This window comes from Athalia rosae, chromosome 1, assembly GCF_917208135.1.
Source record: "Athalia rosae chromosome 1, iyAthRosa1.1, whole genome shotgun sequence".
Taxonomy (NCBI): Eukaryota; Metazoa; Arthropoda; class Insecta; order Hymenoptera; family Athaliidae; genus Athalia; species Athalia rosae.
This window is the reverse complement of record NC_064026.1, coordinates 3,812,439-3,834,653: the sequence shown is the minus strand read 5'-3', so window position 1 is coordinate 3,834,653 and position 22,215 is coordinate 3,812,439. Positions and strand designations below refer to the sequence as shown.

Sequence of the window (22,215 nt, the reverse complement as noted above, 5' to 3'; positions counted from 1 at the left end):
ACGAATAAAAAATAATTAGTGTGTCTCTCCGCGCGCGCGTTGCCCAGCGCTTTTGCTCCACTGTGTATATAAGATGTTGCTGCTGCTGCTGCTGCTGTTGCGGCTGCTCCACCGTCTTTCCGTCTCTGTTATGCGCTGCGGTTCTAGAAATAGACCGGTCGCATAATAATCGCACATCGGGAATCGACGGTTTTGGAAACTTGCAGTTTATATCGATATAACTGAGATATATATATATATGCGGCGACGCACGTACGCCTTATACTTTTATATCTCCGATGATCGTGCGTCGTATGTGCGGACGATGCGAAGAATGACGAAATATATGCAGTACGCGTGAACCTTTACCACTCGGGTAGCGGCTACCGCGTGTATCTCGCAGCTGAGTGCGTTACGCGCTACGGTTTCACCGTGTATACCTATACGATACATTAACGCCGCCATTTGTTAACATCGCCATTTTCTTTTCGCAACAGTTTCTCTCAAATACTCTCTCATTGGTCAGCACCGCGAGCCTCTTTACCCCTCGCAATTACTGCACTACGTCGTATGCCCTATACCGTATGTTTATACGCGCGATCCGCGTGCACGGACTTCTCTAAGTATAATATAAGATATCTCCACAATTTTTCTTCGTATCGCTTCTACGTTTGCATATACCTGCCTACTTTATCTTCTTGTATAATTTAATATTCACCTCCCACACACCGTCTTTCGCAAAAAACATACCAAACTTCCGGTCGCTTTATGCAAATATCCCTCATCCCGCCTGAATCGAGCATGAAGATAAGCCGTATAAATAGAATAAAATAGAAATAGAAATCTATGTATGATGAATTTTCAACCGATTTTTTGTCGTCGCAACGACATGTAGCACAGGTTGAACACCTGTGACCCTTTAGCGATACGTAATCGCTGGCTGAATTTCGAAGAATTTGAAAAATCCCGCAAAAAAATCGAGAGATAAAGAAACGTGGACGATGTGATTCGAACCTTCAAAAGCGACTTCTACAGACTCAACTTGCACCGCGACGAGGCACGTAGCTACCGATTTACCGGACCCCGATGCCGGGGTATACCTTATACTGTTAGTGGGTGTAACCAGTTCCGCGGGCTTAGCTGTCAAACCCACGTGCGCCGCCTACGCGCTCGCGTATATATATTACTATCGGACGACAAGGACGGACGTGAGGATAGCGGGGTGTCTCGAGAGCGACGAGGATCGAGAGAGAAAAATAAAATAGAGAGAAGATCGAGCCCTTCAGGTATATATTGTGTATGAAAGATGCTGCGGCGGCGGCGGCGGAGCGCGCGCTTGCGACACAGGAAACGGTTTCACCTCGAGAGAAGGAAAAAAAGAAAGAAGAAGAAAATTTCTTCTTTAAAACAGACGCCTCGCATCCGCACTGCAGCGTCTCGCATACAGCCAACCCAGATGTAACGCTTATTCGTATTATTCGAGTATTATCCCGCGTATATCGTGGGCGTTTATAGTGCGATTATAAAAATTTGTAAATTTCTTAAAGATCCCGATTCTCCGAAAACTCCGAAACCAAATCTCTATTTTTTTTTCTTTTTTCTCCTTTATCCGCTGCAGTTGCATTCGACATACACGCGTATTATGTAGGAGATCCCTACCGTTGGGAAACGTTTCGTAATATATATATATATTTGTATGTACATATATCTATACACGTCTTTTGAAAAGAAGTAGTCGAGAGACGTCCGTTCATCCATCTTGTCTGCGGCGGGTTGCATAATTTTTTTTTTCCAAAGCTCCGCGCGAAGATATGTTTGTTCTGTAACCTAGAAAAATTCCGAACCGATAAACAATTCTTTCTAAACTCGTGTGCGCCCGTGACACGTCCATCCGTTAAACGTCAGTTCTGTTATAGATGCGCTTCGGATCTAATTTCCAGTAAATATATATCCGACCGATGAGAATATTTAACACCGTGAAATATCGGACACCCACGCACCTCAGTGTAACAGGTACACCTACAAATGCAGCTATCTTCCTTTTCAAATCTACCTACTTACGAATCCTCGGGGATTTTTTTGCCCGGCTGACGCGAACCGCGAAAGCGCTTTCTTTTTATCCGAAAATTTTATTTCGGATTCGAAATACCCCGATGTATATATACTTTATCTCGGTGATCCCGTTACACGCGTAGTATGCAGAGTTCGTTAACAGTATTTTTAATCTCTTCTTCCTCCCGGTCCCCTCCGCCCTCCGCCCTCCCCCTCTACGCCCCTTTATTTCGGTTCTAGACGACATCGGCTACGCTAAAACTACGCACGGTCACCGTCTCTCTCTAAAAACGGGGTTAACAACACCGAAGAGTTATTTATTTTACCGAATAAATCACACCGGATCTTAGCTGGCGTTTTACACGTTACGCAAATCGTTGGCGCTACATTAATCACGTGATATTCCTCAGGAGGGCTTTTATACGGATACACGTATGGGTGTACATCTGTATCCGCGTATACGGATATCTAGCGAAGTGCTTTTTTTGCCTCGTAAATGCGGTAATACGGCAATAATAATCAAGAGGGATGGGACCTCTTATTTTTGCGATACGTGCGTGCAGCGACGTTGTAATAAAATGCGAAATGAGGGGGGATAAGCCGGTAAAAATATAATTCTAGAATTGTCGTTTAAATATGAAGGAAAATAAAATCACACCACTCGCGTACTTCGCTACTTTATTTCAGTATTTTATAACTACATTCACCCGAATGATCATATGACCCAAATACGAAGCGCCACACCGCAGCATCCTCCTCGCGCTTCTCTGCCGCGAATCGCGATAAATATCATCCCGTTCAAATCGCGAACTGAATTAGTCAGTTTACGAAGAATCTATTATTTTTTTTTTTTTCTTTTCTCTTTTCATCGCTTCTTCTTTTCCCTCACTCCGTATGACCCAGTAACAGGTTATTCCGTGTATAATACAGGATCTTGATACCCCCGGTAGGTACGGTTCGTTCGATCGACGTGCGTGAGCTAGGTGACGAAAAGAAGAAATAATAAAAAAAAAAACTAGAATTTATTCATAATAACGAAGGCGACCGGATGTGTGACGCAACGTTTTTCAAGAGTTTGAAAATTAGGTACCGAAAGTAGCGACTTTTATTTTTTTTTCCAGAGAAAATTAAACTTAATATCCCACCGCGCCGGCAGCTGCGGGCTGCACCGGGGTCAAAGTGGAACCTGCAGGGCATTTAACCTGCACGCGTCACTTTATCTCTCGAATCTTCTACGATCTTCTTTCGAGCGGACGAGCGTATACCGGGTGTCTTTTGTAAAAGCGTCTCGAAATTTTTTTCACGAAATCGAACGCACGTGTGCCGTACGTACGGATACAACTATAATGTTTTTTTTATATTCCTCGGTACGAATCGCCGGGTACGTATCGAAAAGTAAAGCGAAAGTCGATCTCGGCTTCGTTTATTCAATGGGGTATATAACGGCGAATTAGAAGGCGTGGCGGTTAACTGGGAGGAGCGATGAAATTACAAGTTTCAGCCGAGATTACGAACGTGCGAAAGGGGATTGTGTGTGAGACGCCGGGCGTCTTTACGCGAACGTAATATCTCGCGGATACGGGCGTCGCGGGTCCCGATCGTCGTCGGACGTCGAACGTCGAACCTCAGCGGGCGTCACAATTGCGAATATCATTTGGTATTCTTATCGAGGCGCGATCGACGCCAAGAAATTATACATCCATAACGACGATACCCGGTAACACGATGGATAAAAAACTTATAAAATTCTTCGGTCGTTATTGCGGTGTACGCAGCGGCAGCGAAAACAATGGCGGGAAATGCGCAAGTTATCCACACGTATAAACCATATATATATATATTTACGACATATCGGCGATCCAAAATTTATATACTCTCGCATATATACCCGGAGAATACATACAATAATCGACATTCCGACGCGCAACTTTTAATTGTACACCTATGGAAAATTATTTCTCTCAATTATCCGGGGGTTTTTTTTACGAATGTCATTATATTCGGCTTCTCGTTCGGTTATTATCTAGATGGGGAAAATATATTTATTAACGGTGCAATCGTCCGCGCGCCTACAAGGTGTCATACAAAACTTCTTTAATAAATCACAATCTGGCGCTATTGAATCGGTTTTTGGGTCAGTGGGTGTCATGTGAAATCGCGGGCGAACGATCATCGTATACACGTTACGTGTATATATATATATATATATATATTATTTTTATACATAATAATACTCCATACATATGGCGGGTACACGTGTGTACATTTTATACATCGGACAACCTCCGCGCCGGACAATTGAAAAGTGATGACCGTCTCGAAAGGCTCGACTCGGACTGCGCGCGGTCTCTACCAATAATAACGTGTATATACATATAATCGACGTATACGGTGTACACGAGACCTCCGTATCAGATCAGTCCGACTAATATGAGTATGTAAAAATTATAACGCTTATAGATATACAGTTGTGTAAGTTTGCGCAATCGAGAGACGAGATCAAAACCACGATTTTGTCACTCAAAGATTAGAAAACTTCTACCCTAAACGGACGTCGCGGCGCGCGTTGCGTGTACCTTGTAATTTGGGTGCGTGATGTACGACGATTTTTATTGTGTATAATTGACGCGAAGTTAAATGAGCTACGATCGTTTATTCTCGTTTACGTATTATGCAGGCGGTGTGATAAACTGATTCTGTTCGTTTTTTTTTTTTTTCCGATCACGTGTATTATACTCGCGCGATGCATATACAATACTGTACGCGATGATTGGGAGATCTCGAAAACGTTTAACGCCAATGTATCTTTATCTCGATATCGAATCTATCTCATTATTATCCCGATCGCGAGCGAGATGCTCTTTATAATTTCTCGTGCTCGAGCTTCGTAATGAAAAGAGAAAACGAGAAAAGAAAAAAATTTCAACAGTCACGCCGAAAGGGGTATTACAATTGCCGGATTTGAATTCCGAGAATCGATATCGTTGCGCCCGGCTGCACCTTCTTTATTATCATCGAAACATTAATTAAGAAATCACCTTAATGGTGTATCATGCGTTGTACACCTCGCTTTATATGATGAATGAGTTATTAATGTTCGAAATCCTATCGAAACCAATAAATACATACGTCATGTGTATTTATTGTACATATAGCCTGCGTGTGCGTGTATATACGCGGTCGTATAACCGAACCGCGCGAGAAGAATTATTTAATTTTTATTGTCCGATTTTTTTTTCTCCTCTCATCGATATCAATATCTCATTGGCTTTGGATTTCGAACAAGGACCACGGAGAGTAATAATGGTGGTCGCACGATATGCGGGATGACTATCTCGCGTAGGCGGTGTTAGCCACATCAGCGATGTGTATAGTGGAACAGAGTTCTATTTTAAAGTTTGAAAAATGTCACCGAGTTAGTGGAAAGATAGAAACTGGGGGGATAACGCAACGAAATAATACGATGAGCGAGTCGAGAAGAAGAAGAAGAAGAAGAAGAAGAAGAAGATTATGACGACGGTGCTGGGGGTGGTGAAGGGGAGATGCATGTGAACAGCTAACGGACGCGAACGAGAACGAACAGATGAAGAAGAGGTCGCGGCAAAACAAAGTAAAGTAAAGAGCCTAGCGAAGAGAGGCGAAGAGCGGACAAGAGAAGAGAAGAGAAGAAGAAGAAGAATAAGAAGAAGAAGAAGACGACGACAACGACGACGACGGTCTCCGGGCACAGACTTTATTTATACCCAAAGCTACGTATTATTGGCTCGCCCCCGCTCGTAGTCGGTTGTATACGTGCGTTAAAACTTTGTCCGTGTATCTCGTTTGTGTTTCTTGGACGGTGTTTTTCCATTTTCATTGGCCCCGTCCTAGCCGGTATATAAGACTTTAATCACGGAGAACGTTCTAGCCGAAATATATCGCAACGCGATAGTTTCTACGGTCAATGGGCCGCGGCTTCGTTATTATAACCACAACCAAAACTGATATCGTACACAAGAAACACACGCGCACGAAGCACCGATTGATATCGCATTTTGCTATAGGTCGGGGTTAAAACAAAAATCAGTCCAGATCGATCAAGAAAGTTTATCTCTGAAAACTGTACGGTAACTTTAGTCAAATTTCACCGAGACCAGTCAGACATACAACGTGCGAGTTACTCGAAGAGTAAAATAAAGAAAGAAAGAAATAAAGAAAAAGAAAAGAATTCTTTACGGCGCGTGCACGTTAATACGGTGGGCAGGATATCGCGTGAGTTCTCGGTTAGTCGTTGTACTGCGGGGTCGTCCTAAAGAACGCGCGAGCCTTATTCACTCTCCCGTAAGTTAAAAAGATTCCACCTAATGATATAGTAACTTCATCTTCTCCCCCGCGTATGCAACAGAAGCAGCAGAGGCGGCGGCAGAAGCGGCAGAAGCGGCAAAAGTTGGGATGCCAGTCACCCGGGTTTACGCGCTTTACACCACGTTGTAGGTGTGCGTCCCGCGGCGGCGGTGTGGCGACGTAGTAAGCGGTTTAAAAAATTTAAGAAATTTCTAATTAGGCGCGTAATTATCATCCATCTTTCTTTCGGATTCCTCGGCGCATGTCTCTGCCTCATTCGCATTCGTCGGAGGAATCTGAAGACGCGGTATTCCGCGCCCCCTTCGAACGGGGTTAGAGGGGAATACCGCCATTGTGTTCGAATTCTATGTATATAAGGTAAGGTGTACGGTATTATACCTGTGTACGTGTCTACGTGTCTACGTGTGTACGTGTTTAACGTAAAATCTGCACGCGCGCGTCGAAGAAACTGACCCGTGCGGACCTCCCGTATTTAGAAGAATTAAACGCCCGTGTGCGTTACACCGTTTTCAACGAGGGTCGGTGTATAAAATGTGTGTACATGCGCGTGTGGTAGGTGGTATACGTAAACGACGCGTGCACGTGCGTTGAAAAGGATGAGGACCGCGAAGATGCAGGAGCACCGCGGATGCCGCGCGGTCACGTACCGGGCGTACAATTCCGATAAGACCGGGAGGACGTTCTGCATGTACCGCGTGCCGCTTCGATTCAACCTCTATACCTTTTATATCCGAAAGCTTGCGGGGGGAGGTAAGGGACGGGGATGAAAAAAAATTGACGATAAAAAATTAGCACTTCTATATCCGAAGGGCCCGATGCCCGGCTCGTGTTCGTCGAACGACTCGGATATAATTATAATTGTCCCGCTGCAGCACTACCCGTAGCCGCGCTCCCCCTGCACCTCCGTACTCTTAATTCTCCCGAACGAGTTATATGGCATGATAATTTCGCGTGTTTTGCCCATTCCACATTTGGCGGTGGCACTGGGTGTTCACCCGGTATAGATTCAACTTATACGCGCGTATGAGAAATTAATTGTTAAATGAATCGACGAGTTTTTTTCTATATGTATACATGGTCGCAATTTAATATATATCCTCATCTTCTTCCACATATCCCCGGGCTCACCGTGCGTCCATGACCATATTACAACGAGCCGAAACCAAAACTCTCCTCGCTCACGACTGCATTCGACATAGTACCACTGTACGATATGCCGCGCCGCGCCCAACTGCAGGGATGAAAGTTTTTCTCGCTCACCTTTATTTTCATTCTTTACTTTGTTTTTATTATTTTTTTTCTTTCTTTCATCGTAACAAACCTCTCGAGAGCTCAAACATTTCTTGTACTTAAATTCCGAGCTTATCGGACACGCGACGGATAAACACAACCGCTACCGGGCAATTAAAAAAAGCAGGGACAGTCATTTGTTCTCGCAAAGGTGTCACCCGGCTCCGTTCCTTATACCTACCCAGAGGCTATTATTTTATCCTCTTGAATTTGATAATAAACAGCCTCCGACCTACCCATTAATTGGTGACTTAGGATAGAATAAGGGGGGAAAAAAGGAAGAGGGCGAGGATCCGCTGCCGGAAGTTTTCACGGAGAAAATCGAACGAGGTATCGCCCTCGCGGTTGAACCGGGGATATTCCAACGACGCGCGGGGGTCATACGCTAACTCCTTATGTCCCTTCTGTCTCCGATATGCGCGCTCGTGCCGCTCTGGTCGTTAGCATCTGTCTTCTCCGGACCACCGAGTCGACTTTATTCGCCCCCGCTTGACTCCGACGGCTTTCTCTTGCCCTCTTATTGTACGCGTGCAAGTATACCGCCGCCGTTATATCGTGCGGATATTCGTTCGTCGGGAGGAACGAAAGAAAAATAGATTTCGCATCCGCAGATAACGATGTCGCAGAAACGAACTGATACAAATGAATAAAACCTGATCGAATTTCATTCGGTTTCTCGCCCTCGCGAAATATCTGTTCTATATAGATATATATATATATATAGAGAACATTTCTCGCGAGCATTCGACGAATCCGGTTCTCTCGGAGCGGCGGGGAATCGTCGCCGATTTTGTTGCCGGAGATTCTGCGGTCGTCCGACTCACCGGGATCTGGAAATCCTGTAGCTCGCTTCCCCGAGTGGATCGCGGCCCGCGCGGTAACACCGAGTGCCCGTAGGTTCGTAAAGCTTGGAATAAGAGAAGACCTTTCCTCGCCTACTGCATCGGGGATCGAGTCCCCCCCCCCCGTGTATACGAGGGGGTGCCGCACTCGTTAACCTTTAGGAGTATTAGTACAAGCGGGAGTCCCTTTGTCGGTACGAAAAGGAACTGTTGCGCGGGTGTTACGATGTCGTGTGCTTCGTATTATATAGTTTCAGAAAGTCAGGACTCTCGCCACTTATATATATATATATGTATATGTATAGGTATATGCATTCCCGTAAGTCTAACCTATGCGTGAGATTATAGAGGCGGTGAGAACACGTGGTTTTCTTACAGGGCAAAGCGAAGCAAACGGGTAGAAAATATAGGGTCTATGGGATAGCGAGTGGTACACAAGCGACACTCCTACGCAGCCCTTGGTGCGGCACCGCGGCACCGCGACGCCGACGTCGCGACGTTGGTAACCAACGATGCTTTTTATTCTTATTCTTCCGAAGTTGGTTCACCGGCACGCCACCGGTTTACCTGCCGGACAATAAGAAAAAGATAGCCGCCCTTAGGTATTTCGCCCGATCCTGCTTTGAATTCAGATTGTGTGATTGAATTGCTTTTATTTTTCCCGGTATTCAATTTATGCAATCCGCTTCGCGTATTTATAACTCCGGATCCTTTGTGTGTTAATTTATTGTATAGTTATCAACCGTGGAGACGCCGATATAGCCGCGCTGCTGCTTATATGAAAATCTCAGATACTTACTTATAGAAAATACATACTTTTCAGTATCTCATTCCGGGCGCCAGTGATTCATATGGATTTCAAACAAATCACCCAATACTTTCCATCCGTATAATAACAGCCATCCAAAAACTTGAGGGCAGGCAATAGTCGTCCTCACGTAATCGAACAAAATGCGAAAATTATTTCGCGCCTCACATTTATAACCTTTTTCCCATAAAATCTCATTACCTAGAAAATGAAATAGGGTCATCGTTCCCGAGGTACGATTACGATTTCGATCATCAAAGAGCATCGATAAAAATATACCCGCCACGTATAATAAAGAGCGAATTTTCATCGCGCGATATTACGCGAAACTTTGCTGTTCGGTATCGCGCGAGTCGTACACGTGGGGTGTAGTTCGAATTAACGACCCCCGAAAAAACGAGAGAAAAAAAAAGGAACATAAAAAGAAAAATAGTGCCAAGAAACGGTTGAAGTATATCCGCGAAGTGTGAGTTTTTATACATCTCGCGAAATGTGGTTTTTTTTTTTTTTTTTCATATATACGCATACATAACCGTCGCGCGTTCCTTGAACTCCCCTAATATATAATATTCTAGATCATTCCTATATACTTTTATATCAGTCCTCCTTTTCCGGAGCGGACTGCACGGGCGTTTTACACGCGCGCCATATGGACTGGTTTATTCGGTACGCGGAAAGAAAATACCACATCTTAAAGGCATCAGAGCTACGGAGTTTAAGTGAGAGCAGCTTTGATCTGTCGTTTTTATAGGACGTGTGGGATTCCGCGGGCCGTCTCATGCCCGTTGAGTGAACGAAAATTGCGCGTCTTTAAAATTCATCGGAAATCGCCGATATATAAAATATAACAACCAAAATATACGTCCGACAGCTTCGGAATAGTTACTTTTCCATCACCCCTCACGTATAATTTTATTCCCGAAATGTCTACGCGAAAGGAATAATTTCTTCTTTTTTTTTTTTTCAATTATTACGACCGATGTGTATATACGGTGTTCCTTTTTTCTGTTACAGCGTTGAAGGTGAAGCTGATGCTGAGGCGACCTATAAACCAACTGGTCGCCCAGGGTATCATGCCGCGTAAGTATACGATTTATTGATTTATAAATTTCGCTCTTTTATTCTAACGCGTAAATCTTTAATTGTACTCCGAGCATACCATACGGTGTGTCTACCCTACCCCCCTCCCCCCCTCGAAATGTCTGGACTTTTATACGATCCCTTACAGCCAGCCTGTCTCTGATCGCCGCGCCGCCGTTCCGCACGTATGGTATATAATAGATGCAATAAAGAAAGTTATTTTCGTTACACTCGCACTCCTCCCTTATACAATTATTTACACACCGCGGTAAGGAAATTGTTATTTATCACTTTTACACAACTTTATTGTATCGTCGTTATTATATTATTCAAAAATATTTGCTACGCGAAAGAGCTGATGATAATTGTTGAGAAATTGAAACAAATTTTGTACGTACGTACGTACGTACATACGTATATACCCGTTTCTGTACACGGATAGTTATTGTACGCGGTATATACATATATACATCGTTCTTCGTTTCTTCGAATTCTCATTCGTTTCATCTCGGGGTGCATTTATACCGTATGTAACTTGGCCTGCGTGTAGCAGTCAGATTTATGCCTCTCGGTCGTCAATGTCAGAACATCATTCCATTTTCTTGCCCTCTGCATCGATACCACCCGATGTTGCAGATCGCGCTGCACTGTGGACCGCAGAAGCCTCGAGTCAATTGCTGACAGAAGTGCTCATACGTTGGTTTTTTTCTATTCCTATACACTTTTTCTTCTCCTTTTTCTTCGTATATTTCATTTTTTACTTGCATTTATTTTATTTTGTTTTGTTTTTTTTTTTTTTTTTTTTTTTCCTTTTCGTTTCGTTTGCTCGGCTTAGATCCACTCCATTGATCCACTTATACCACTTAATTGCAGCTTGATTGCCAATAACTTGGTAAGAACATAAACCTGAATAACTGGGACGTACGTCGAACCAAACGTCAATTATCAGCCACGTGTAGCTGGTTAATTAACTGTCGATTACAAATCATGTTTTTCTCTAAATACGCAGTGGTTATTGTCATTTTCTTTATTTCAAATCTATACCAAATGAGGATTATTACCCGCGTTATTCACATTTTTATCCACGGCCTGTATACCTCTGATGTAGGTATATTGCCGCATCGATTCACTTTATTGGTTTTCATCGTCCTTTTATTTTTGAAACATCATCTGGATCTGACTTTCAATTTTTGACCGCACGCTGCATTCGAAATTCGAAAGATCTCACACGGTAGTTCGCATTTTATTACAGCAATTACAATACCGCCGTTATACTTTTAGAATTATATTTCCGTACAACTATTTTTGGTAAAGGTGTTAGAATTCTCTGGCCAGCTACTAATATTAAACATTTATAATTTTCGCGTAGCAATAACGCGTTACTCAATTATACCGCAGCCACTTGACCTCCCGCGCGGAGGTTTTCAAGTGGATTAATATTTTACTTGTATATAACATGCGAACGTAATATTTATGCACATATGTATACTCAATTTATGCGTGACTTAATTTCTTCTAAATTTCAAAATAAAAATAAAAATCAAGAAGATATATAAAGTAAAAAAAAAGAAAAAGAGATTGTTTAACACCGAATTTTGTTTTTTTCATCAACTAATTGGATGCGTGTATGTGATTATAACGGGGTTCTACAAAAGGACAAATCAAACAAAATTAGTAATATTGGATCTGACGGAAGTTAACGACGATATGTGGATGAAATTTGTACGCAGTGAAATAAGAGAACCAAGGATGCAGATATATTTGAAGTCTTGGAATTCAGTAATTGGAAAAATAAAGGAATTTTTTATGTATTTCAATTTTTGTTTAACTTTTTCTTCGTTTCTTGCACCGTCATACATTACGGGGGAGCGCGAATGTGGATGTCGTGAGCAATATAAAATTAAAAGGCGCCTGATTCGATGTGAGTTGTTTCGCGGGATAACGCGACGCAACCATACCTATAGCAAGTCCGAAGCTTATGGGCTGCATCAGCAGCAGCATCAGCATCGTCGTACGCGGTGCAAGATTTAATTCAAAAGATTATAATCGTAAACACCTTCAGCGAGGGGGCAACGTCTGGACACAGCATGGCGTAATTATTTGGGTCACGCGCTGAAATATTATTCTTGTTACTGTCCTCTCGCGTGTTTATAGCACCCGATATATATATTTCTGGCTGATGGAAATACAGCGCCTGATATAAGCTGGATAGAAGTTTTGGACGGTTTGACGGTTCTGCATTTTATTTATCCTTTTTTTTCTTCTCACCGCCGCTCGTAATCAACTCAGTTTTCTTCCGTTCGGTAGTCGTCATCTCATCCCCTTAACGCCAACAGTTTTTCGGGTCATTGAGCTTCGCTTCGTGACCCAAAAGACACCGAACCCTTGCAAAGTTATTCAGAAAATTTGTAATAAATCTTGATACCCGTGTCACAGCGATACATGAGACCTGGCAATAGCGACTACATTTTTTTCTATACTATTTTTCATCTCTGTCCACGCATCTGAGAGCCGAATGTGCGTAAAATTTTTGTCAAAAGTCTGAATATGCGTAGTAATATGCATTTCACGTAGTAGGTAGGTACTTAGAAGTCTGTTAACTCCAGTCATCCGTCGTTGCGTCACGTTTTATAACGGAGTGCGGGCCGAGCGGTCTCCCATATGCTCTGTGAATAGAGTGAATCTAACTAATGGTGAAAAGCACCTACTTTCGCAAACTGGATCGCTTATTTTGGGACTCTATGTATCGCTTGGATACATAGGTATTGCAATTTTGTGGTCAGCCGAATTACAAGTGGTTCGCAACACCCCCGATCCATGGGATAAAAGGAATAAAAATCAGAGAGCACGCGATCCCTTGAACCGTGACATTATGATAGCGTTCGTTATTTTATGTATATTTTCTTTTTTCTCTTGCAGCTCTGAAAACACCACCAGCTTTCCACGAGCAGCGAAAGCAGCTTGAACGCGCGAAAACCGGGGACCTTCTGAAGGCGAAGATCCAGCAGAGGCCCGGTAGGGAGGAATTGGTGAGGCAGCACATCCTGGAGGATGTTGGACACGTGGACCCGAGCCTCGCTGAGAGGCAGCGAATGCTTAAGAAGGCGAGATTGGCAGATCAACTCAACGATCAGCTCAGTCATCGACCGGGTCCATTGGAACTTATACAGAAAAACATCTTGCACACGGAGGAACCGATCGAAAGGGCGGTCAAAGGTTAGCGATGGTCTATTGAAATAAAAATAGAAATAAACTCAAATAAAAAGCTATTGCGTCAATTCGAGTTATTGTCTGTGTCGTTTGTTTTTATCTGAAGCGATGTCATCGCCGTCGCGATGATAGGAAAAAAGTTCCATTCGCTAAATGCAATTAACTCTGTTGTAAGTTGAAAAAGCTCGAGTTATAATTTGAGTATGCTTAATTCGAAGCGTGCTGAATTAGCCTTTTTGGTAGTTCAACTTATGAAAAAGAAGATTGTTGATTGAGAGATAGAGAAACCCTGAGAGATGCTTAATTCGATTTTCAGAGGGTCACATACCCTTCAAAGCGACGTGTGAGGGTCAAGTGACGAAACCGCAACACCCGGATCATTATATTACCTTTGAAGATGACTCGCAAAGTTCCGAAGGTGCACCATCGCCGCAAATCGACGCCCGCACCGACGTTCTAGAAACCGCAGCAGCTTCGGCGGGTATCGTAACAGTTTCTTTGAGCATCCCTACCACCGGTGGCGCGGTCGTTGTCACTTCAACATCACCGGTATTCCAGCAAGCTGCAGCTACCGAACCGACGATACAAACTTTCGCTGAACTTTGTAACAGCGTCGTTGGTACCCAACAGCAACAGCAGCAGCAACAGCAGCAAAAACAACAGATACAACAGCAACAACAATTGCAACTTCAACTACAACAACAACAACAGCAACAACAACAACAACAACAACACAGTCAACAAGGACAACAGCATGCGTCGACACAGGTAAACAGAATTTTGTTAGCTGATAATACCTAATGGTTGCGAAAATTCAGAATTTTTTCCCGATTTTTTTTCCTCGACTTCATAAATTCGTTTAATGTTTCAGGCGAGTCAAACGACGGTCCCAACTGCGACGCTTCTTCCCCTGGCGCCGGCGCCGAGTCCCATGTCCTTGGGATCCACGACCTCCAGTCTAAGTCCGCTTTCGAATATTTCGATCGCATCACCCCCAGCGCCTCCCCCTGCCGCTATCACCCCGAGGCCCCAGCCTAGTCCCATTGCGGTTTCAACCTGCCAAAGAAGTGACGCCCCCGGAAAAGATAAAAACCGGAAAAAGTCAAAGACCAAAAGTCAGCCGAAGACCCGCACCATCAAATTTCACGAGTACAAGGTGAGTAAAAATACTCTCATCTAGCGTAAGCATAAGGCATTATTATTCTCATCGTTGTGCCCCTTGAAAATCTGGATTACTCGGGAATTTCATATTGAGCGCGGACGATTTTTCGCCGTTATAAAAATTGGACAGAAAATGAATGGATTATAAAGAAAAAAAAAAAAATAAAGAAAGTTGGAAAGATTCGATGCATGCAACAGCAGCAGCTTGTTAAGAGTGATGTGCCACTAACACTGGAGGAGAAAATTTTATAGGCGCAAAATAAAGAACACCCGAAGGTAGGGGCCCGACCATGAATCTTCACCGAAGAGTTAAGATCGTATCGAGTGATTAACTCACTCTCGCGCACTCTCGACGCGGTCCACCTCGTTAGCTCCGAGTAATTCGAGCGCTAATTGCACTTAACTTTCGTGGCCGTGTTGAGGAGTAGAGAGAACAGCTCAACGTGTCAAATTCATGCCGAGCGTTTACAAAGTCTTGTCAAAATCCGGATACAGAAAACTAATAACTTTTGTTTGAACCATTCGATATCAATTCTCCCCAAACTGTAATACTCAATCAACTCTCCCCTCTTCATATCTCACTCTAAGAATATATTTCCCTCAGATTGTTGTAACTTTTGAAACCCATTAAACAACACGAAAAGAAGAGTTTATCTCGTATATTTCGCTTCTCTTTTACTACCGCCCTCCCGTTATACCCAAATGCCTTCAACATCTTACAATAATAATAATAATAATAATAATAATAATGAATGAATAATAATTACTAGTGGGCTACTTAGAGCTAAAGCACTAATAAGTAATAACTAATTACTAATTTCGAGCGGTAAATGTTGTCTTAGGGTCCACCCAACGCGCAAAAGTCTTCGGTGTCGTCTGCCGCTGCGGCGCTAAGTTCCGCTACGCCCGGCGAGACGAGCTACGAGCTGCTCCTACAACAGCAGCAGCTCTTCCTGCAGTGGCAGCTCGAATGGCAGCACAAGGTACTCGCACGATATCCAATCACATACACATCCTGATCTTGATTAACACGGAATAATAATCAATAATCAATGTCCCACACAAATACCCTTTTAATAACATTTATCGGTATCGGCCACAAGCAATGCCAGAGTATGCGGGAAAACTGATTGCGACGAAGATTGTATTCTCACTGTATTCTCGAATCGAAGTATAAGACCGAATGATAGATTCTTCGGATATCAAGATTGAATTTTTAGCAGAACCGGGCATTTGTTTGAAATCACTTTTGAATGACTGACTGATTTTGGTGTGTTATTTCAAATTCATTGGAAAACTTAGCGCGAGGCACCTTTACGACAACCCGAATATGATCGGAATTCCTCTAGATGTTGAGATTATATTTTTTTGAAGCGCAGGTCACCAGATTAACAATAATAACAAATATAGGCCCACTAATATCGCTTTATTATAACAGCAACCAAATTTTGGGCGATTAATACATCTGATCGGTTGAAAATTCTTGTTTTCCGAATTTCACGGGCCATTCGAAATAATTTTCGCACTTGATTTACTTGAATTTTTCTACTCGGAGCCGCCTTGCTTTTTTACTCATATTCTGTCTTCGGCTAATTTCGAATCAAACTGCAACACTGCAGGCGCGAAATCACCCAATCGTATAGATGCCTGGCTTCCCATCCTTCGACTCGTTAGTCCTTAATTCCTCCTCGTAAATTCAAGGAAGCTTACTTTTTGCGCAGTACCCGCAGATCATTCTGCCAGCCGCCCAGAAGCCGCTATCACTGACAAGCAGTGGGGCCAGTGACGCAGGAAGCGTCAGCGGGGGAAGCGTTAACGCTCCAAGTCCCGCACCTTCCAATTCCTCGACGAATCCCTCGGAGCAGCCACCTCTCAGGCCCCTCGGAAAGTTGGAGGATATGAAAGGTGAGCTAGAGAAATATGATTTCAAAACGAGATCAGTTACATCGATTTTCGGATGAGATTATTTTATTAATAAACCTTTTCCGGTCCCGCAGTGAGCGACCTTAAAGTGGAGTTGAAGCGACGAAATTTACCCGTGTCAGGATCAAAACCCCAACTAATCGAACGGTTAAAACCTTTCACCGAATCCTCCAGCATTAATTCCTCCTCAAACTCTAACGGCCCACACGTTACGCATATGGGACATATACTGATGGACACACCCGGTCCTATGACCTCCGATGAGTCAAGCTCGCATGCGAAAAGTCCAGGATCTCCTATTAAGGATGAACCGAATAGTCCGAGGATGGATTCCCCACCCGGGAGCGAACATGACGATCCATCGAGTCCACCAGGTCAGTAGAATTTCTTTTTCTCCCGGAAGCTCAGCAGTTACGACTTTTTCTATGATTTTTCCAATTTGCCCATTACTATTTCAGGCGATGATATAATCAAAGAACAACGCAGGCGAATCGAGGAACTTCAGCGAGAGCTGTATAAGTCACAGCAGCAGCTGCAACAAATCAGACAAACCCAACCAGCGGTTAGAGCTGAGAAACTGGTCCTTCAGCAACACATACAAAATAAAATGCAGCAACAACAGCTCGCTCTGCACCTCCAACAGCTCCAACACCTCCAACAGCAACAGCAAAGTCAGCAGCAACAAAATCAACAAAGCCAGCAACAAACCCAACAGCAACACGCAACCTTCCAACAGCTAAACGCTAAGGCGAGCTTAGCTGCCTTTCTACAATCTCAACCTAACAACACTACCGCTATTTTGGATTCCGCCACTCTCACCGCGATAAACAACAAAAAAAATCAAGCGAAGAACAACGCGACCGTTCAAATTCCGACCGCGATCGTTTTAAATTTGGCTAAACCTACGAAATTGAATGGATCCCTGATCGGCGCGTTAGTAGCACAAGCTCAGGCTCAAGCGCAGGCACAGCAACAGCAACAGCAACAACAAACTGTCAACTCTGAAGAGGGAAAACCACCCCCACCACAGTACGATGAGGCTGCTAAATTGCTCAAGGTATTTTCATTTTCCTTTCGTAGGATTCGCAAGCGCAAAAATTTTACTGGAATTTTCCTAACCATTATTTTCGATCACCAGGTGAAGATCGAGCCCGTGCAAAAGAGTCATATAAAAAGTCAGGTCGTGGACGACGTACTGGAAATCCTTATAAAAAATGGTGAGCTTCCGCCCAGCGCGGCACAGGATCCAGCGACACCGACAACTCCAAATCGGCAGTTGCCCCAAAACCTGGTATTTACAGCCCCGGCTGACAGTCCGACGCAGTCGATAGTCTTCACAGCAGCAAGTCCAATTAGTCCAATCAGCCCAATAGCGATGGAGGTGTCTCAGAGCAGTTGCCCCTCGCCACCTGCTCCGCCACCACCACCCCCTCCACCTCTACCCTTAGCAACCTTCTCGGTACAATTGCCAACGACGCTGCAGCAGGAGGAGATCCCCTCATTTAGTGCTGATCTTCTTTCATCTGGAACAGAACTAACCACTGCAATGCTGCTTAGCCCGCAGTCTGTGCACCAGGGATCCCCAGACCCGCAGCCTCCACAGGAAGTTACCTCCTCGGATAACGCCAATCTGGATCTGAAGGTGGGTGCTCTTGAAAAGTTATTAATTTTAACATCGAGTTACGAATATTATGTGACGTACAATATTCTCCAGGAGTTGGGTCTGGATCTGGAAACTTTGGACACGATGGACTTTGGCCCATTAGATTGCGATCTGGGTGTTAAAATAGAAACGCCACAGGAGCTTATGGACATTGGCGATATGCCCATGGATATGGATGACCCGGACTGGTTAGATTCTTTGATGCCGCAGTCACCCGTACCAAGCATTCACCAACCAACACCACCTCCCGCCCAATCTTCAGCTCCGGATCTGTACGATCCGTTGTTCGCCAATAGTCAGGATCCCTTCGATCTCTTTAATATGGAAGATTCCGACTTCAAGATGTCCGCAGATCTTTCGCTAACTTGGGATAAGGGTGACTTTGCTACCTAGCAAGAAATGTGCCTCTGGGAATCGGCTTTGTGTACTTAAGTTAAGCAGTTATAGAAGGCTGAAAATCATCCTGATATCTAGCGCGTTTCGCGAAGTTTTGTAATAGATGTAATAATAAATCAATTGATCGCCTCCACTCGTCCGTATTGCACGTCACGCGATTACTATATTATTTAATTTCGTGATCTCGCCTGAAATGCATTCTCGTCGAAAATTCAAATTAACCATGAACGTGAATTTTATACGATCGTATTCTATCCAACTGCTCTAATGCAATGAATAATTTTCCTACGGAGAAGACGAATCACAATTTTCGGTTATTAACTTTCGAGAATATATGTCTAGAGTGAACCTGAAAATAATCGGTACAAAAAAATTAAAAAAAAAAAAAAAAACGAGTTTTCGCTGCATCCGAGTGATGATGGACGGCGAAATGACGGGTAAATGAGTTACGAAGATTGTACGTGAAATGCGCTGAACATACCTGATTAATTAGTGTGTAGCTTGAGCTGAAGTAACTTACGTGACGAGCTTAAGTGCGAGTTATCAGTTTTAAGGAACGAGTACGAATATAGGTCCATTTATCAATTAACGAGGTATTTACGACCAGCTGAGCCTTACCTTAAATTTTTATCAACATTGAGATTGTGGTTTTCTACTTAAACAAAAGGTCTTGTATTAGAATTGTGTCTCTGAGTTGAGCAGAATCGTGGATATCATTTGTTCATAAGGAGAAAAAATGTATAAATTCAACTTAAAACTGAATGAAACGCGAAGTGAAACTGTAACGAAATAGCGAATTCGAGAACAGTTCGCGCTGGAACTTTGATATAAACGTACGAAACGTTATCAATGATTTCGGAATTCTCCAAAGAGTCTTTTTACAAAATTTTAACTAGCTCTAATATCCAGTTCTATTCTATCCTACGTCGTGTGTTGCTTGAGTTTTAACTGCGGATAGCGTGTGTGCTAAAACTATATAATGATATAGCGTCGTCTGAACTTTACCATAATCATAATATAACCGCATAATATACAAGAATTAATATAATGCTATAAACTTAAGTAAATAATATACATAATTCATATCTGTCTGTAGCAAAAGGCCGTCTACTCGATACTTCAACATTTTCCACGTTAGACTGATAGCTTTTCAATGGATTGTAGGGCATTTTTCGCTATCGAATTGAATTATACCTTTTACAAAAAGATCTTGCAACAATGCTTCAGTAAAATTAAAATATCAGCCGAGATTGAGCGATGACTTTTCGCCACAGATGTATATTGCTAAGCCAGAGCATGTGATGTTAGAAAATACATATGTATATTGTAACCAATTGTAACACCGTGTGAGAGTGCGACGCGGTGATTTTATCGTATATTGTCGTTTTGTGACATTCCATGTTTTCAAACTCAAACGAACGAGAGAGACGCGGTTTAAGCAAAAAGGCGTCACGACGCGAGAAAGTCATACCGCGTCGCCTGTCTAGTGACCGAGCGAATGAAATTATCGAATGAATGATTGATACTGAGTGAATGGACGCGTAATACTATTGTCCGAATGATACCGAATATATTTCAAGGTGAGTTAAGGTGCTACTAAATACTAACTAATTAAGCGCGCGAATAGTCAACCGGTAGTTGACTATTTGTGCATCATGAATGTATGAAAAAAAAATATATATGTATAAACATAAATATATATCATATGTATATTCAAATATCTTTTACAAAGATAATTGTAAACAGCAACGTATTGTACGAATGTACAATCATTATTATTATTATTACTTATTATAATTATTGATGTTATTAATATTATTAATATCAAAATTATTGATCTTAATAACTTTGATGTTATCGATATTATCATTATTATTATTATTGTTATCATCATTATTCTTATTATTATCATTAATATTATTATTATTTTTACGATAATTATTATTGATAACCGTCGTTGTGGCTGATGGCAGCTGAACCGAGCAAATCTGCCGTTCATAAAACGAGATGATAAATTAATTGAACAAGGGCGCCTTACCAATTCAATGGATACTCTGATCAAGCACAGCTCGTTGGGTGAAGCCTAACACATTCTCAATATCAAAGAAACAGCCAAAAGCAACATTCCAAACATTCATATACAATCAGCCCAGCGGCTTTGGGAGAAAAGGAACGCCATGTTCTAGTTAGAGAGAGAATTTGTGTAGTGAATTTTTAGATGAACCGAAAATCGAAACATTTATCAAACGGAGCAAATTTGGCGAGGATAATTTTCCTAACAGTCAACCCTAAATTGAATATTTGTTGAACAAATGTAGAAGAACACAAAAAAAATCATGAAATCAAGGCAAATTGTAAATGGAACGTGGCATTACTTTGAAACTCATGAGTGCCAAATCCACCCTTGCCACTAGATCGACATCGCTTCATATACAATAACTCATCATCACACGTTGCCATGACAATAAGCGTTTATTGTTCTGTAAAAAATGTAATATATATAGAATATATGTGAAAATCGCATAACAATGCGCTAGGCGTAATATAATTTTTTTCTAGACCTAAGCATCATGAAGCCATTTGAAATGGTTGGTATGTAATATGATTTAAGGAAAACGGAAACACAAAACATTTAGAAAAACAAAAAATAAATACGAATGTGAAAAAATAATACGATAACACAATACGATATGAAATCGGCTATTGCGTAGTACGATTTTGCATATTATCACGGAACAAACAAAAAAAATTGTAATTATTTTAAGCGTAATCATTGAAAAATTCATCGATGATTTATTTGTAATCTACAATTTGTTAGGCTGTGCGAATCTGGTAGTCTGTTGTGAGAAGTGTGTTTTAAGAAAGATAAAAATAAAAAAACGTAAAAAAACAAAAAAAATTGTTTTAATATAGCGTTTGATGAATTATTATCACTATTATTATCATTATTACTATCATTATTTTTATTATTATCATCATCATTATGGCTACTTTCATTGTATGATATTTTGTATGAGCATGCGAGCAAAAAAAATTTGGTTAAGCAATATTGAAATTATTGTAATGATATTTTAAGTAACAACGTATAATAATTGCTAGAGAGAGTGTTATTTATTTTTATTTGTTGCAAATTTATCGATTGCCTTCCATTTGAGTATACATAAAATAAAAGAATATTGGCTAAAAATTATTAATTATGTTTGTTCTGTTTTTTCATGTCACGCCATGTCCTACAAATGGTAATATATGAATCTTCGGTGCGACCATGGAAAATAGGAACATTACCATTCATTTTCAAGTTCGCAAGGTTTTTTACAGAGACACGGGAATTCTGAATAGGTGACAAATATCTTATTTTTCGCGCATCTTAGGTCAATTCGATCATCAGATTCGATTTCCTTAGATTAAAATACATCGAAAATAAATCACACAAATGATGTTAAACGAATTTTTGGGCCGAAAATTAG

At 42.0% G+C, this 22,215-nt stretch overlaps 1 protein-coding gene across 2 annotated transcripts in view; it reads left to right on the top strand.

Moving 5' to 3' along the window:
* Window positions 1–21,938, top strand: part of LOC105690812 (myocardin-related transcription factor A-like) — a 169,914-nt gene extending 147,976 nt beyond the window's left edge. The window contains exons 5-14 of one of the 2 annotated variants that reach the window (XM_048660344.1): window positions 10,330–10,395; window positions 13,315–13,611; window positions 13,922–14,373; window positions 14,477–14,761; window positions 15,609–15,749; window positions 16,488–16,671; window positions 16,764–17,063; window positions 17,148–17,746; window positions 17,828–18,331; window positions 18,404–21,938. In XM_048660344.1, the coding sequence (XP_048516301.1) occupies window positions 10,330–10,395; window positions 13,315–13,611; window positions 13,922–14,373; window positions 14,477–14,761; window positions 15,609–15,749; window positions 16,488–16,671; window positions 16,764–17,063; window positions 17,148–17,746; window positions 17,828–18,331; window positions 18,404–18,745 (3,170 nt within the window). In that variant the 3' untranslated portion in view covers window positions 18,746–21,938. The remainder of the gene's footprint in view (window positions 1–10,329; window positions 10,396–13,314; window positions 13,612–13,921; window positions 14,374–14,476; window positions 14,762–15,608; window positions 15,750–16,487; window positions 16,672–16,763; window positions 17,064–17,147; window positions 17,747–17,827; window positions 18,332–18,403) is intronic. The other variant, XM_048660345.1, reaches the window with a different exon arrangement.
* Window positions 21,939–22,215: the final 277 nt, after the last annotated feature.